At 44.4% G+C, this 17,980-nt stretch overlaps 1 protein-coding gene across 4 annotated transcripts in view; it reads left to right on the top strand.

The window, feature by feature from the left end:
• Positions 1-17,980, top strand: part of LSAMP (limbic system associated membrane protein) — a 1,021,094-nt gene that overhangs the window by 967,233 nt on the left and 35,881 nt on the right. For all 4 annotated transcript variants that reach the window (XR_008451114.1, XM_054073673.1, XM_009556979.2 and 1 more), the window contains one exon: positions 17,767-17,901. Coding sequence is in view for 3 of the 4 variants with exons in the window: in XM_054073673.1 (XP_053929648.1) it covers positions 17,767-17,901 (135 nt within the window). In the remaining variant the exon portion in view is untranslated. The remainder of the gene's footprint in view (positions 1-17,766; positions 17,902-17,980) is intronic.

Here is a 17,980-nt window from a genome sequence, read left to right as displayed (position 1 = left end):
TCTGCCCAGGCCACTGTCTTTCCTCCAGCAATGAGAGAGGTTTAAGAGAATATAGTGTCTTTTATATGACTGCTTGACTTTTGTTTTTCCTTCATGGGTAATCCAGCACCTCCTTTAGATACTTGCTTCCTTGTTAACAAGTAAGAGTGAAACATAGATGTATCTTCCACACTAAATTTTCTGGTTTTAAGAGCATATATGCATGGAATTGCTGGATTGGTTTTCCCTCTCTCTTTTTCTCCCTATTTTACAAAACCATTATATTGTCTGTTGTTTTCTTGCCTTCTTGATAAATGTCCTAAGCATCAAAGCTAGTAGATGGAAAAGATTTTTAATTAGCCTTGAGCCTTCCACCAGGGTACTCAAGCACAAATAGGAACGGCCCCTTATCAGTTCAAATCAAACATATCTTCAGTAGGTCATCTTCAAGGAAATTTCCAGGTCAGCTCTCCCATAAGTGAAGTTCTTTGCTGTGAACACATCCCAGTAATTTCTTTTTAGCTGTAGAATATCCCATCAGTTGTAGAGTTTTTTCTTCTCTTTCTTTTTTTTTTTTTCTTTTTTGGCATGTCTTTCTCCCCTTCTGGTTCAATTCCCTACAGCATCGAAGTAGAAGAATGAAGTCTCTCACAGCCGTGTGGTGTGACGTGGCATCATCTCTCCTGGAGCAATTGCCACATGTTTGCCATGTAATGGACAACTATAAGAGCAAAACAAAGCTGCAAAGAACTCTTCTCATAGGTGTTTCTCCCATACACTATCCCTCCATGAATATTTTTTGTCATTGCAATAACTCAACTGAGTTACAGTCAGGTTTGGGTCTTTTAGACAGATTTATGAGTAGAAGGAGAAAAAGATTGGAAGACAAGAAGGAGAATAATAGAGGAAGAGGGGGAGGAGGGAGAGGGGTTAAGAGGGAGAAGTGAAAAGACAAAAAGAAGTATGTGAACTGAAGAAGGGGAAAAAAGGGTGAGAAACTGAAAACAAGGGGGTGATGGGTGAAAGAGCAAGGAGAGGTGATTCAGACCTCTGGAATGGCCAAGTCTGAGGCTTGTAAGCTCTTCTTGGCAGGACAGAGTCCTGCAAAATGCAGTATGATCTTGAACAAGGCCCTTCAGTTTAGGGACATAAATGGAAGAGGGGTTATTGCAAATTCTGGTTAATAACTTTCTCAAAGGGGAAAACTCCTGTATTCTCTTTGAAATACAATTTCTTGTCTCATAAATTGAAACAGCTGTGACTGTTCCCACTGCACACAAATTTTTTTTTTCATCTTTTGCCTTTTTTACTGGATGTTTGCACGTGATTTTGCTTAATGATTTTCCCTGCAGAAGGGACACAGAATATGGTTGCTGTGTACAGGTTTGTGATCAGTGTCTTTGCACAAGCACAAGAAAAATGCCTTGGGCATTTTCTGCTTTTAGAAAGGAACAAGTGTTAGGCTATTAGTCTGAATCTGACTTAGACTGCATTTCTCCTGAGAAAACTCAGTCGGAATTTCTGCAGCTTCATTCCCTAGAAAGGCTCTTGCCTAAGCTGAAATTTAATCTATCACCTAGACTGCAGTCCTGGAGATGGAAAAGCTGCTAGCACCTTCGCAGCTGCTATGCAGACAGCAGAGAAGGGACTATAGGTGAGCACCTTCATGGCCTGCATTCCTCTTCCGGTTTTTAAGGCAACCCCTTCTGCACAGGGCTGGTGATGGGCACCGCAGTGCAGGTGGAGAGTGGGATTCTTGCCTGGAAAGCAAAACAAGACCACTTCCCTCTTTATGAATCTAAGCAATGCTGGATACTCTCTGCCAGCGTCAACCCATCTCTGTCTCTTTGAGGGCTCCTAAATGGCTATTCTTTCTTTTTTCCTAACTGAAAGAGTCAGGTTTGCCTTTGGGCTAGTAAAGAAATCATCCACTTCTTTGGATGACTGACTTAACAAAACATGGGTAAGGAGTCAAACCTTCCTGCCTCCAACTCGCTATCTGCTGCAAGTGAAGGTAGTCAAATCCCTGAATCATTGGGCAAGTGATATATGAGTTAACATATCATACGGGCAGGAGAAGCATACACAAAATGTCCCAAGGAGGTTCAAATTCAGAGGGTTATATGTCACCTTCAGCCAATTTCTGCTTGACAGAAGCTCTGGAAGGCTTTTGAGTTAAGTGAAGAAATACTGAACAGGTTTCTCAGTGTCTCCTTCTTCCAGCTCTCTCCTGTGACTTCCTGCAATTGCCTCCAGTTAGAAGATGGGAGGTAGGATTTTTCATATCTGAGTGGAGAGTCCTTCCCCCTCATAGCAGACCTGAGCCATCTTTTTCATGTCAGGTGAGAGCATCTTTGGACAAGCTGCATATCCAGGAGATCACAGAGCAGCAAGACCATTTCTTATGTTGTGTTAGGAGCAGAACCATGGTATCCTCCCAACACGTTGGGCCTCATCTCCATCTCCTGATGCAGCAACTTCCTGACACAACCCAACTTGCAGGCTCCCTCTCATGCATGCATCCAGCAGCCCAGCTCTGCTGCGTGACAAGCTCGTACAGCTGGGAGATGTGAGAAGCCTTTGCCCGCCAGAACCGATTTGCAAGTGAGGGCACCAAAACCTCAAATGACTCCAGTGGCAAGCAACTGGAGAGGCTCACAGTGTTTTTTTCCTCCTGAGTTTCTTTGCAGCCACACTGACCTTCATGCAAACCCAGGCTTGTTCACAGCAAGAGCCTTGAGGAAGTAGGAAAAAAGAAATGCATGGGAGCTCTTCCAGGGCTGTGTGGAAAATGCTGGAGACCATCTTCTAGATTTCCTGCAGTACTGGGATTGCTTGGGGGTTGGGACTACACCTTCTTCCTTGTCTTTCTGATTTGTGAATCACAGACTGTTTCATAACATGGAGCATTTTATTAACTGAGATCTTCTAGAGAACTTCCATGTATACAAGAAGGTAGCTATGTGAGGGCTAGGAACAGAGTGGGAATGTTTGGTGCTGCCACTTGTTTGTCTAGAAATGGAACAGTATTTCATGCTGTATTTTGTCTGCATTTAAGGTGATGAAGCAGGCAGAAAGGAAAGAATCAGCACCAAATGTTCCCACTCTGTCCCTAGCCCTCACTATTAATGGTCATGGGAATGTCTTACCTACCTCTTTTCCTACCTGTATGTCCCATGCATGTATACATATCATTTAAGTGTCTGAAACCCTCAGTGACACTGCCAACAGCATTGTATGGTGCGTGAGCAGGGAAATTGTTTGCCACAGATCAATCTAATACATCTGAAAGACTCAGGCCTCAGTTACTCCTTGTAATTTGTATTCCCAGCCAATGCTAGCTTTGTTCCCCACTGCTTTCGCATGGTGATTCAACTTGCTAAGAGCTCCACTTGCTTGCCCTAACCCTCAGTATCCCCTTGCTTTTTTTTTAATCAACCTTTCATTCATGCTCAATGTCTCATTTCCTTATCTATTTCCTTTTCTGTCCTTCTGCAGAAGACTTGTGTCTCACCAACTATCTTCTTTATGCTGATTTGTTGTTGTTGTCATGCTAGTTCTTTCCCTATTCTCCATTCTTCTTCCTTCTATCTTCTTCCCTTTTCTTCCAGCTTCTTGCATCCCCCTGTAAATGCAAGCTCATACTGCCTGAAAATTATTACAGGACTTTCTGCTCCTGAAGCAATGAAAAAATACAGTCTGCAGGTGAATTTGCCATTTTAATGTAGTTAACATTCCTCCCCTCCTTCAACTGTTTTGCAATTGCAGAGTGCTGAGATTAGTGGCATAAACTCCCATCAGGATATTGACATAACCTATAAGTCAGGAAGTTGTTTTAATCAAACCCAGCATCCGATTTGGAATGCCGGACTTAGAAATACAAGGACAGCAGTTTTGAGAGCAGCTGAGAAATAAGGAAATAAGTGTTTGGGGAGAGGGGGGTTGAAAACCTTTTTTTTTAATATGTATTATTTCAGTACCTTCTGGTCAGAAGTTGCAGGATTTTTTTTTTTTTCCACTGAATCTCCTCCTACACAGAGCGCTCAGATGGAGTATTTGGATTGGAGAGGTGATAAAAAGGAATTCAATTCGATGGTTGGATTATTAAGAGGGGCTATTATCCAGTAAAAGTGTCAGAGGACCTCAGTCCATGGGGCATGGGTGATTACTGTGGATAAATTCCTGGTCCTTGGAGGCCAGGTGGGAGGGCACAATTGTCATGTTTCTCCCACACCCCCAGTAAAATTTAGAGCAGCCTTGGATAAGCTGCTCATAAAAATGTCTGCTACGTGGCATGGAAAACAGTGAACCAAAGAAAGAATAGAAGATACTCAAAACTATTTGTCAGTCTCTAACTCACAAACTCCACCTCTCTCTGTTCCCTTCCATCCACTCTTGGCTTTCTAAAGAGGCAATCTTTGTCAGCGTGTGACTGACATCCACAGATCAGCAAGGTGAGGACAAAGTATTGACAAGTCATTGCAAATGCTTCCAGTGGCAAAGCTGATAAAGAGGAGGAGGTGCTGCAGTAAAGGAGGGGTGACTGGATGCTATGTACTGTGGTGCCAGTCAATATACCTGCTGTCAATTCAGTCCAGCATTGCAACACTCTAATCTGCCAGGAGAGAGAGAAGTGGCCCATTTGCAACCGTAATTCGTACATACAGCAGTGTGGAACCGACATAAAGCATGCAGTTTGTACGTTACGGTGATGAGAGACAAGAGGAGATTTCTGTCCCTAGCTGGTGATCAGTTTATTCGCTGAAGTATGAGGATTGATAGCACTTGTCACTATTAGCCCATCTAATGTAGCTGCAGATGCTACGTTTAATCAAATGAACTATGCGGCGCAATTCAGAACAAAGGCCTCTGGCCTGCACCACTGGAAAAGCAAGCAGAGCACATTCCTAAATAGCTGGTGGAAAGCTGCAATTGTCCTGCGCCCATATGACAGCAAAAAGGAGGATATGTCCTGCTTCTGCATAGCACTCTAAGTAGGGGTAGGTGTTTGTGTGCACTCCTGTGTATAACTTGCTGAGTGCACATGAGAGAACAAAATGAAAGGAACTTGTACATGGGATCAAGAGTATGTGTGGGAGAAAGTAGAGCTCAACTGCATATAGAGGAAGGGAAAGGAATGGTTGGGGCAGAAGGATGTGCCCAGTCCCCTTTGGTTGTGTTTCATAACACCATATTCCTGGCAATCTTGTCTTGATACTGTGGCCAAAAGAAGAATCAGAGTGTTTGAGAAGATGTGGTGCTGCCAGTAGCACAGCTTTATAAAGCGGGGAGCAGCTTCTATGTGACTAAGACCAGAGCCCTTCAACAATTTGTGTGTAGTGCAGTGAAGGTCTGGAGTTTCTTATGGCCCCCATCATCAAATGGCAGCCTCATTCCCCTTCTGCTGCCTTCCAAGAGTGTTTGAAACCAGCCATCATAGGTGTTCAGCCTTTAATGAGGCCTCTTCTCTTGTCCCACCTGCCACAAGGTGCTTTGTCACAGGTTTGCATGAGGCTGCATGGTTGCAGGCACCACATAACACTTGGAACGGTGGAGGGAAATGATACTTTGCAAAAAGAGGAAATGGAGTAGCATCTGCTCCTAGGTGATGTGCAGCTCTGCTGCCTGCACACAAGACTGCAGGCACACCCCTGTATTCACCTTCTCACCCTCTTTCCCTGCCTGCCAGCCTTCCTGCTTGCACATCCTCACATTAATGCTTCGTCATACTTCCAATCCTGCACCCACACGTGTATTTTTTCCACAACCAATACACACACATATGCAGAGTCTAATTCTCACATATTCTTTCACCCACCTGTATTTCCTCTCACATCTCTACAAGTTTTTTCACTGCTTTCCTTACGATGCTCGGCAGCTCTCACCCACACGTCCATATGATACTCACCGTGCTCACTATGTTCTCACATGCTCCCATCTTCAAACGTCCATCTCTGTAACTCAGTTGTTATTAGTTTGGTTCAGTCATGAGTATGTCTAGTCAGGCACGCATCTGCAGTCAAGTGGCCCAGAACAAGACGGGCATGTATCGGGGTTATAAACGAATATGCAGAAATGTCTCTTTTCTCCAAACTCACACCCTGATAATAAAGCCCCCAAGGGGAAGAGTTTGCAGTGTGAACACCGCTGGTTTGTGGTGTTTACTGAAGGAGAGCATGAGGAGGGAAGTCCAGCCCAACACCTAACCCTTCGAATGAAGTGACTTGTCAAGTATGCAACTGTGGCTGAGATCTGAGAAGCAGTAAATTTAGCAGCACTCACTTCCACTGACAGCCTGTCATGTGCTTGAAACATAAATAGCGGTGGAGACAAATCACTGCTGTTTTCCTATTAAGCTTTGGCCCACTGGCCTCCCAGCTTGCCAGCAGCATTTCTTCCTGGCCTGCCGGTGTGCCTCATCTCAGGGATGGATGTGCCTCCCTGTTGCAAGCTCTAGGAGGGTCAGGGCAGGAATTATCATGCTGTTATTTCCTCAGGTGTCCTTGCTCGTCAGCTGATGGATTTCTCGCTCAGGCTATGTGCTGCTGGCACCTCCTCCCTTCACCCAAGGTTGAAGGAACATGGACCCTCTCTCCATAGGGCTCATGGTTTTCACCCTTGCCCTGAATTTCTTCCACATAGCCTTGCAAGGTCATGCTGATGGAGTAAATGAGGTACTGATTTGAATAAGGGAGTAGAGGTGAAGTTTTCCAGAGTGCACCTGAGAGACTTGCAAGCACAAATGCCATTGAAAGCCACTGGGTCTTGTCCTGTTAAAACATTTAGTGGCTTTTGGAAACCTTTCTTTCAAGCATTAATTATTATATAACCATTTAATAAAACATGCCATCAGAAGCTCACATTAATCTTTACAGAGGTGAGAGACATCCCTTCATGCTCTAAATTGAGGAGCCAGAAGCAAATGGACACAGCAAGCTTCCCTTTCTTCCCTCTCTCTTATCAGTTTTTGATTCTCTTCCCCTCTCTCCTCCAGGAAGATGAAATCACAGCAGTGATTAAGGTGGCCTGCTCTGTGTTGGTTTAATTAGAACAACTGCTGTTTCAGTTACAGTAGAATTCTCACTGGTGTGCAGTTGCAAAGGCGCTCTAATGAAAACCCTGCCTCTTCAGGACCTTTGAGGAAAGGAGCCAGTGAGTCCTAAACATAAAATGGATGGCTTTTCATGCTTTTTCAGGTCTTTGGGCTGCCTCTGGCTCCTGTAGGAGCTAGGGCCTTGTGTCAGAGCAAGACATGTCTCTCTCTAGAGGAAACAAATATGTCTGGGGAGGAGGGAGGGATGAGGAAAGTACAGGTAAGTGGATTCATGTCCATGACAGTAACAGGTGGATAGAGAGAAGTTAAGCCCAGTGAGACACTTTTGATCAACGTAGTTGGCCACGGTCTTCTCATGCCAGCTGTGCTATGGATTTGGGATGTTTTCTGTAAACTTCATTGTGAGAAAGAGTATTAGGGAATTGGGGAAAAGGCAATGAAAGGTATTTGTAGTTTGTCTTCAGACCCCCTCCTAAACTTACAGGGTAACCTGGAAGAAGTCAGAAAGCAGTTGATTTGAAACTGTTTCTTCTACTCATTGTTTTCTGACTTCTCCCTTTCCAGTGAACTCCCTCTTTTTCCCCTATTGCTGGTGGAGAGACCCTGTCTCACAGCCGTGATTTACTGCAATAGTGCTGACAACTGAGAGCTGTGCTTGCAATGGTTATTAGTTGCAGCTGAGACCTGAAACAGCTCAGGGTCTGCATTCACTCTCTGCTTGTGTCCCCTGTAGAACTGTACAAGCTGCAATATAAGTCACTGAGCAAGTGCGTTCCCCCTCCTTTGCAGTCAGTGGCTTGCAAGTTTGAAAGAAGGAGAGCAAGGGAGTGGCTAACAGCATAGAAATTAAATGTCCTAGACTGAAGCAGTCATTTATCTGGACCACTATCACTATGAATCAACAGCAGATACTTCAGATAATAATATCACAGGAACCAGCCCAATTGATCAAAAGTCCCTGCAGCATGTGAGCCCAGACAGTATCTTCCCCACACCCCACCCTGCTCAAACCCTCTGTGTTCCTTGGCTTGATACCTTGTGATGCTTCATGCCTGCTCAATCCTCAATCTAGCCATTTAGCCTGATCTCCTGATCCCTTATTGTGCTCCCTGGAAAATATCCCCTTTGCTCCTTTCACCAGCAGCAGATATCAGGGATGGTGTCAAGCAGTCACTGTGCTGGATCTAATTGAGAAACATTGCAGCAAGGAGAATGGTCAACAGAAAAGCAAACAAAACTATTTTTGAAGGAGCTAATCCACCTGTACAAATATTGGTGCCAGGCATCACAACACACTGACATGTTTTTGAAAGGGTAAATCTTGCTGAGGGGTGGCTTAACTCTTTGACCTCATTTCCTCAGTTGAAAAGTATAGCTGTGTAAAAGATCAGTGACAAGATCCAAGCTGATACAGAAATCCCGGTCTTTAGGTTTTAGTTGTGAGATCAGTGTTCAGAGTAGCCTCAGTAGAAACAGGGATGAGCTACTGGAATTGCCGTCTCGCAAAAGCACAGGATATTCAGGGGATGTGTGATCTGGCCATTAAATGTTTGGCTCCAGCTTGCAGAGAAAGAGCCACAGCAATGTGTAAGCTTTTAAGATAATGCTCTTTCCCATTTCAAGTAAATTTGGGCCAATTTGTGATTTCGCAAGCCTTCTTTCATGTTGCAAACATAAAAGGATTGAATTTTGTGGGCTAAATTGAATCTCTGGAGTTTTTTTATTTTATTTTTTTGTACTTTTAAAGTTAGATATAAGTTATGGGTTCGTTCTTAACCTCTCATCCCAAGAAGTATGAGTGGACATAAAACAGAAGGGAGCAAACCCATTATATTTAAAAAACAAGGAAACACTTTTCATGGGTTCCTATGAAAGCGAGCCACTAGATTCTTGCACAATAGTATATAGAGCTTGTCTTGCTCTATGGGAGACACAAGACTCTTGTAAGGAGCATAACAAGGATTTTTAAGAATACCACCAAGCACAGACCAACCCTATAGTTCCTAGATTGACAGACTGGCACAGTCAGTACCACTGAGTGTCATCACATGAGGTTTTTCTGAGTCCTGGGACTGACAGAAAGATTTATAGAATTAAACTAGGAAGTACATTGGAGTCTATCCCCGCTCTGCACTGGCAGGACAGGAATGATACAGTTCTGTCAGGCTTCTTGTGGAACTGTGCCTGGGTTGCAATTCTCTGTCGGACCTCCTGTTTACAGTCTCCATTTAGCTGGTCTGGCACGGTCCCCTCTGCCTGGAGGACTTACCAGCTCCTGCCTTCTTCATACACTCAAAGATCTGAGTGTATGAACATCTCAATGGTTCATCTAGCTGATGACAGTTTCTATTTCATGTTGTTGTAAAGTAACCTCTGACAGGCAGTGGGGAGAAGTTTGGGAATGCAGAAACAGTACAACTATTGGTTTGTTCATGTTTATGTACCGTTTCCTTGGCAGTAGAATTAAGCCTTGATGTTTGGTAGCATGGTCATGCCAGCTCACGTTGCAGCATGCAACATTTAGGGAGTATAATATTGTAGCTGTGACATTAGATGACTTAATTTACCTCATGGTTCATAATTTACTTTACACATTGGCATCACAGCCAAGTTGTGTTCAAGAGCAATTCATCTATCCAAAAAATGCTGTTTGTTTTCATTAAAAAAAAGTGTTAGCAAATTTGGGTTAAATTCAGTAAGCAATTTTGAAAAAAAAAAAAAGAGAAGAAAAGTAATTTTCTTTGACACGAAATATATATTTTTTTTTAATTATACCTCAAGTTGAGGGAGAATATTAATTCCTTTTCCTGTTTCAGTGAAGAGGAGAAGAAAACTACTATTTTTAATCTGGAACAGGCTTGGGTTTTTTTTGTTGTTTTTTTTTTTTTTGCAGGGAGTGGTTCTCTTGCTTTCTTGTATTCATATGTGGGTTTTGAATGGAAAATATCATCAGTTGCTGAGATGCACCTGTTCTGTGCCCATACTCGTGGTTGTGTGTGAGAGAGCATTATGACCTTTAGTGGTCATTTATGAATCATCTAATCATAGAAGCATAGAATCATTTAGGTTGAAAAAGACCTTTAGGATCACTGGGTACAACCATAAGCCTATCACTGCCAACTCCACTAAACCATGTTCCTAATTGCCACGTCTGCATGTCTTTAAAATACCTCCAGGGATGGTGACTCAATCACTTTCCTGGACAGCCTTTTCTGATGCAATGTTTACAACCCTTTCTGTGGAGAAATTTTTCCTGGTATCCAGTCTAAACCTACCCTGGCACAATTTCCTCTCATCCTATCACTTTTTACTTGGGAGAAGAGACCAACACCTACCTTGCTATAACCTCCTTTCAGATAGCTGTAGAGGGGTGATAAGGTTTCCCATCAGACTCCATTTCTCTAGGCTAAACAGCCCCAGTTCCCTCAGCTGCTTCTTGTAAGACTTGTTCTCCACCACCTTCACCAGCTTTGTTGCCCTTCTCCGGACACGCTCCAGTACCTCAATGTCTTTCATGTACTGAGGGGCCTCAAACTGAACACAAGATTCAAAGTGCGGCCTGACCAGGACCAAGTACAAGGGGATGATTTCTTCCCTACTCCTGCTGGTCACACCGTTTCTGATACAAGCCAAGATGCTGTTGGCCTTCTTGGCCATCTGGGCACGCTGCTGGCTCGTGTTCAGCTGGCTGTCAACCAGCACCCCCAGGTCCTTTTTCACCAGGTAGCTTTTCAGCCACTCTTCCCCAAGCCTGTAGCAGTTCTTGGGATTGTTGTGACTGTGACCCAATAGCAGGACCCGGCTCTTGGCGTTGTTGAGCCCCATGTAGTTGGCCTCAGCCCGTCGATCCAGCCTGTCCAGATACCTCTGTAGAGTCTTCCTTCTCTCAAGTAGATCAAAACTCCTGCCCAACTTGGTGTTGTCTGCAAACTTATTGAGTGAAGAGGGAAATTCAGAGATGCAGCAGATCTGCTGTGGCTGCTTCAAGCAGACAGCCCTCACTGACAGGCACCCACAACTGGGATGAAAGCTGCATCTGAGCTGTCAGGTCTTGGCTTTCAGCTCCTGAGCAGAGGCATCAATGACAGTGAGTCGTCCCAAGTGGTCTCTCCCACTGGATTTGGTCATTGGTGTCCCTTGAGAGACAGCACAAAGACATCATTCAGTCTGTGGAGGCTGCTTTCAACCTGAAAGGTTTTACTTGAATGCTAGGTGCGTGGGGTTTGGAGAGAAAGTCCCCATAAAAATGGCAGGATTTCTTAACCCTGGCTGTGCCAGCAGGTGCTCATGGTGCCCCAGCGGGGGAGCTCCTAGGACGCAGTCCTTGGCTCAGGAGGCATGGCAGACGGCTTTGCACGCAAGGAGAAAATGCGATCACTGATGAGCAAGGTCCCGTGAACGCCAGGGGAAACCATGCCAGGGTGTTTCCTCCGGATCTGATTTATTTTCATTCAGGAAGCCAGAGCCAGTCCAGAGCACTCCCTGGCACTGCACTAGTTTTTTTGTTTATGTGTAATAGCTACAGACCTAAGGGCATGGGAGGCATGAGGCCAGCTTAAACAATAAATACCCTGCTGTGCCTTGCTGCTTAAACAGAGTAATTACTGCCTTACTACATGTGACCCCTCTGTTCCTGTCCCTCTGGCAGTTGTTGTTTCATGGCTCCCTTTACACAAGGGATATCTGAGCCTCTCTCCACGCCATACATCTCTCTCTTTGCCACCATCTCGTCTCCTGTCTCTCATACACTCAGTGTGTCTCTCTTTGTTAGTAGCTAACTACCATTTCTCTTTTTTTTTCAGTCACTAAAGAATCTCACTTTTTTGCATTTCCCTCTCCCAGCCGCTGTCCCTCTCTTCACTCCCCCTCTATTTTTGATCTTATCTGGTTTTCTCTTGCTCTCAAGCTTTCCCCATTTTCACCACTTCCCATGCCACACTAGATTTTCTGCCTTCCCTCCTTGCTGCACTAGCTATCCCTTTGCTCAACCACCATCTGCTGCTCTCCACTGATCTCTTTGCTAAAAACAAGCCTCTTCAACTGAGGCACTGAAAAAAAAATGCCAAGCTCATTGGAATCTGTGATGGCTGAAGAGACAGAGACTGATAAATGAAAACTTCAAAGTTTTGAATTAAAAAAATAAAAATCCCAGCTGGAGGTAAAACAAAAACATTATGTCAAAGGCTCCCTTAGCTATTTTTGTCTTTCAAAAGCCTGTTTCTAGGGAATTCAAGGTGCAGAGGGAAGGAGGAAAGTTAGGTGAGCAAAACCTTAAACAATAAATGGAGAGTGCAGAGAGAACAAAATCTGCAGTTCAGCATTGGAAGTTGCTGCACACAAAACAGCTTCAAATGGCATTTATTGATTTGCAATCTTCTTTATCCCTTTGCATCTTGTTTAAGGCAGAGGAGGGCCCAACGAAGATGCATAACCCCTTCTGCTCTCCCCTCTCCACAACTACAAAGAGGCTTGGAAGGAAAACAACACAGAAGCAGGGTATCTGATCTCTTTCTCCACATACCAAATGCAAACAAATACTTTCAGTGGGTCAGAACTTCAGTTTAGTTCAAGACCACAGTGGTATTAAAAGAATAAAAAAGAGAGAGAGAGAAATAAAGTATTTTTTGTGCAAGAAGAAGCCCAGTGTTGGATGCACAAGCAGGATAGTACAGAGTAAAATGTGGCTGCCACCTCTGCGAACTAGCTTCCCTTTTGGAGGTGTAAGGAACTAGAGCATGAAAGGAAAAACCTCTTTGGTAGAGCATGTGGCTGAAATCATTGCTGGTGCCTCGACTACCTGAAAGAGTTGTCTGCACACAGTACAAGTGGGATTTCCTCTAGTTGTGCATAATTTCTAGAAAGGAAGAGTTTAGCCTTTGAGGAGAGAGCAATGGTCCATAACAGTACACGGGACCATTTGAGCGGAGGTGGGAAAGACCCATAGCTATCTGGGGAGTGTGTAAGTCTGCATTTCTGCACAGACAGTTGGATTTATATATATTAAAAAATATATAAAATACATAATAAATAAAGCATAGTATATAATATATATGTTTTTAATGTATTTCTTTCATATATATATATGAGACCGTAGGCAGGTGTCACGTAACCGGGTACAATATAAAGAGCCTGTAAGGTTGTACAAGGCTGTCTCCAAAAGATGAGGGAAGAAGAGGGTTTCTTGCCAGCAAGCTGACGTTGCTGAGCAGATTTGCTGTTTGGGTTCATTATTTCCTTTACTGGGTCCAATTAGGAAGACAGGGTATAGGAAATGTGGCTGAGGCAGGAGGGCCTTCAAAGCCTTCCTTCTGCACATATCAAAGCTGTCTGACACAGATCTCTCTGCAAAAAGGTCTCTACCAGCTCCAAGCAGCAGCAGGCACCTGGCTTGCTCTGCTCAGGGTTGTTCCTTGTTGATTTGATTGTCAAGCCTCCCAGGCTCATACTCTGTATCTCGAGCCTCCAGAGCAGAAAGCTCCTCTTTCTAATTTACTGGGACAGAGGTAAGGAGCTATGCCTTGGCAAGATGGTGTTTCATGGGGCTGCAGCAACAAACTAACTATGAACATCTGAAAAGCAAAAATCCTGCAGGGAACAAGGTTGCCTGGAGTCATGGGAAGGGATGCTCTGGGATGAGAACAACTGCACTGCACAAGGAGTCATCCCGCTAAGGGAAACCTGAAAAATCTCTCATTGTGAAGGGGATGTGCTAAGCCAGACACTACAGCCAGGGGACAACCTAGGTCAGCAAGGAAGGTTTGGCAGTAGGGTCAGGATTTTGTCCCTGGATAACATGCTCAAGGCAAATCTATTAATGGGAATGGAGTGGCAGACCCTCCCTTTACTTTATAGAATATATTCATTGTTATCAGTACTAAAGAGCATTGTCCAAGCCTTCTCCCTTCCGGCTTTCATAAACTGCATAGTGACAACCATCAGCTCCCTGCCAAAGCTGGCTCCTGCATGGAAACATTTGTAAATTCACTTGGTGTATAAAGCCCTGTTCCACTCCTCCAACCCCCCCGCCACCCTCCTTTGCCTTAGAGGTTAAGAGTTATGTGACTCACCTAATCTGGCTGCCAAGGTGAATTAGAGAAAACATCTCTGCGCTCTGTGCAAGATATCACAACCTGACATTTTTCTAACGCACCATGATACATCTTTCCTCTCCCAGATCTATACTATGACACCTCAATTTTATATAAATGCTTTTTGTTAGAAATGGTTAATGTACTCTTAGAGGGGACAGGGCTGCAAGCAAAGCAATCTGTCTTGCAAGTGAGAGTAGCTGAGTTCTTGTAGCAAAATGTTGATGCCCAGGGTTGAAACAGGTCACCAGTGCAGGGACAGGAACAGTGCTACCACTATGTCAGCAAGAGATGATCACAGTAACTTCCCCTCAGGTGTTATGCTCATCTCTGTGTCCTGGAGCAGGGGACTGAGGAGCTGAATTGGCGTATTGATGTCTTCGGCTTGCCCTTTAAAACAGAAATACTCCCTTTCACTCATTCTCAGAGAGCTTCATTGGCCAAACCAGCAGCTCATCATCTCTTGGGAAGTGTTGTTTGTAGCTGCGAAAGCTCTCATGTCGGACATGGTACACAGTTTAGACTTTAAGTGCATGTACATATGCAAGGGAGAAGCTGAAAAACATCTTCCCTTAGGAAAGTGTGTACCCTTTTAGGATACTTTGGAGCTGCATTGATGTGGTTCTCTGACAGACAGACTTAACAGCACCCTTAATGAGGGTGCCACTCCATTAGAGCTGGTTAAGTCACCCTCAACCCTCTTTTCATTACAGTGACAGTCTTGTGACAAGGGCAAATTGCAGGAGAAACAAGTCCCACTTGGAATGAACCCTGTGTATAAACAAGACAGCATTGCAGAGCAAATGATTTGCAAAGCAGAGGCAAATTACATTTTAACATTTTCTTTGTGAGTCTTTCTCTGATGCCTGGTTAACTTTCCAGTCAACTGGCTGACCTATGAATTGGGAATGCTGCTGTAAAAGGAAGGGAGTGTTGGTTGTCAGCTCAAATTGGGCATGGGATTTTCAAAGTGTATGGTGGCTGTATGTGATAAGAAGATACGGGAATTAGAAGAGTTTCCAACCCAAAATGAATCCTGCTATGGCAAAACCAGTCTATTGCCTGTACAGACAACAGCACAGCACAGGAGTTGCAATGCAATCCTTCATCTGCCTTCAGCCATGGTAACGCCTTGTCTGAAATGCTGTGTTCAGTTTGTGGCATTGCACTTCCACAAAACTGTGAACTTGTCAGAGAGGTCTAAAAGGAAAGAAAGAGTATGATCAAGGGTCTAAAAAAACCTCACCTACAGAGGAAGGTTGACAGACCTGGCAATATTCCGCCAAAAAAAAAGAAAAAAGATGACAACTGAGGGAGGAACATAAGTGATTTAAAAGTTGATAAAAGGCTATTGCAGAGAAGGAGGGAATGATTTGTTCTTTTTTTTTCTGTAGTGGCTAAGAAAAAAATAATAGCTTTAAATTGCAGCAAGGGAGACTCAGGTCAAACTTCAGGGAAAGTGTTCCAGTGGTAAGGACAGTGAAACACAGGAACAGATGGTCTGGAGCAGCTGCAGAGTCTCTGCCGCTGGAGGGCAGAGAATGGCTGTCTCCCTAACATGACCCATGTGTCCTGCCTTGAGGTTGGGGAATGGACTAGATAGTGACTGAAGTTCCTTCCAGTACTATGACTCAGTTAACTCTGTTCCTACAGGAGTTTAAAATTCCCTAACGTATTAATGAGTTGCAGTGCTAAAAAGCCCCTGCGAAATTCCCACCCTGCTTCCTTCTCACTGGCTCTCTGTAGCATCAGCCCCAGTACACAGTAGATGATTGAGAGTTGTATCCCAGAGTACTGGGTGGGCAGCTGGAGCCAATTTCCTCTCACAACCTTGTAAAATGCACTGCTGCCATGCAGTAAGACCTTTCAGCAGCCTATAAGGGGGTACAAAAACCTGTGTCAAAGCAGTTTCAAATTTTAGACATAGCAATGAGATTTCTGCTCGCTTGAACATCTGGTAGGGGCTGGAAAAGGGACCACTGGTTAGCCTCACTGAAAGAGAGAGAAAACCTTGTTTTTGCATGAGTTTAATAGGTACACTGTTGTTTTCATGCTGAGTCTCCATGACGGGGGGTGGTTTTCCCCTAGAATGGTTCTGAAAATTGCCAGGGGGGGAAAAAAAAAGGCAAAAGTAATTGTGTAAGGGACAGAGTTCTGATCAGATTTTGAAGTTGCTGAAGTCCTTATTTCTGAGGGAGAAGAGAAATACATGCAGCTGGCATCCCCAGACTGGCCTGGCCAATGTACCGCAGCAAACCTGTGCCTTGTGTGGTGGGATTCCGCAGGAATTTTAACTACAGAGATGGGGCTTGTGCTCTGCTTTCATGCAGTGCCACGAGGCCAAGGACAACAGCCCTGTCCTCACAGGCACTATTCGAACTCCATCAAAGAACTTAAGCAATTACATGAAGTCGGCAGGGTTTCAGAAGTGCTCGGCACCAATTGCACTGAAAATGTCTTCTGGGCAAAGTGTTGTTTTGGAAAATATGACTGTTCTCTGAGGAGCCTGAATGGAAGCCATTGTGAGCTGAGGTTGGGTTTCTTTGGGTTTTTTCTGAAACCTGGCTTTTACCCTTTGAGTGTTGAGGGATGCTGTCTCTAAACATACACAGACACACAACAGGGGCTTGTGGCTTTGCATGCTACAGAACAGTGCCTGCAGCCAGCCCTCACAGAGGAGGGAAGCATCTCCCTTTATAGTGCTGCCAACATGGTTCATAGCCTTTCTAGGAGGAGCCTTACTTTGCTTTCTGAAAAACAGACTAGATATACCAATTCTAATATTTCACGCTTCCCTGGCACCTTTCATCCAACAATTCTAATGTGTTTTACATGGGTTAACCTTACTGCCCTTCTCTAACCAGGAGGTGATGGGAGAGAGTGGCTAATAGCTGCAGTTCACAAAGGGAGAGCAAGGGAGTGACTCACCCAAGGTCATACAGTGAATTAAAAGCAAGGCCACAGACCTCCCCTGATTCCTGCCCCCAGCTGTAACCCCGACGCTCAAGTCACTGCTTTCAAAACTGTGTTAGCGAGGCAGCACAGTTTAAATATGTCATTTCATATATGCAGTGGATTAGGGATTCATAATGATTATTGGTCTCTGTGGATCAAATAACACTTTGTTTCACTCCGTTTGGCCATATTTAACAGTAGTTCGATCTGATCGATGGCACTTCAGAGTGGTGGTTGCTCTGAGAGACAGAAAGACAGTTTTCACAGTTTTGCAGTGGCCAGAAGGGTGCTGACAATATACTACCATAACTTAGGACCCAGCTACCTCCTTACTAGCCCATCGGTCACAGACTGACTAACCTCCCCTGGTAGTCAGCCGTCACACCAGTGAACTTACTGTGGTCTCACATGGTGGAGATTCTGCTTCTTGACATAGTCAGCTTGTGGGAGGCAACATTTTGGTACTACTTGCATGCTTCCTTCCAGATTTTCAGAACCTATGTTTTCAGTGACTAAATACAATGCTAGTATCTTGCTGATATGGCTTCTGAAAGAACATTAAAATCGCTCACGACTGTTGTTTATTTGCAGAATCCCTGTTGTGATTGTTACTCCATAGTAATTAAGCAGAAGAGTTTCCAAATCTGAATGCCTAACAGAGCCACTATTTGTATTTTTCTGTCCTACCAGGCAGAGAGTTTGAAGGCGAGGAAGAATATCTGGAGATTCTAGGGATCACACGAGAGCAATCGGGCAAGTACGAATGCAAAGCTGCCAACGAGGTTGCTTCAGCAGATGTCAAGCAAGTCCGGGTCACTGTGAACTGTGAGTACATCGCAGCTGGAGCGGATCCACGGGGAGAGCTTTGCCCGTGGGCAGGGGTGACTTTAGAATAAACAAAGAA

Source organism: Cuculus canorus, chromosome 1, assembly GCF_017976375.1.
Source record: "Cuculus canorus isolate bCucCan1 chromosome 1, bCucCan1.pri, whole genome shotgun sequence".
Taxonomy (NCBI): Eukaryota; Metazoa; Chordata; class Aves; order Cuculiformes; family Cuculidae; genus Cuculus; species Cuculus canorus.
Note: the sequence above shows the minus strand (reverse complement) of the source record. Positions and strands in the feature narration are given on the sequence as shown.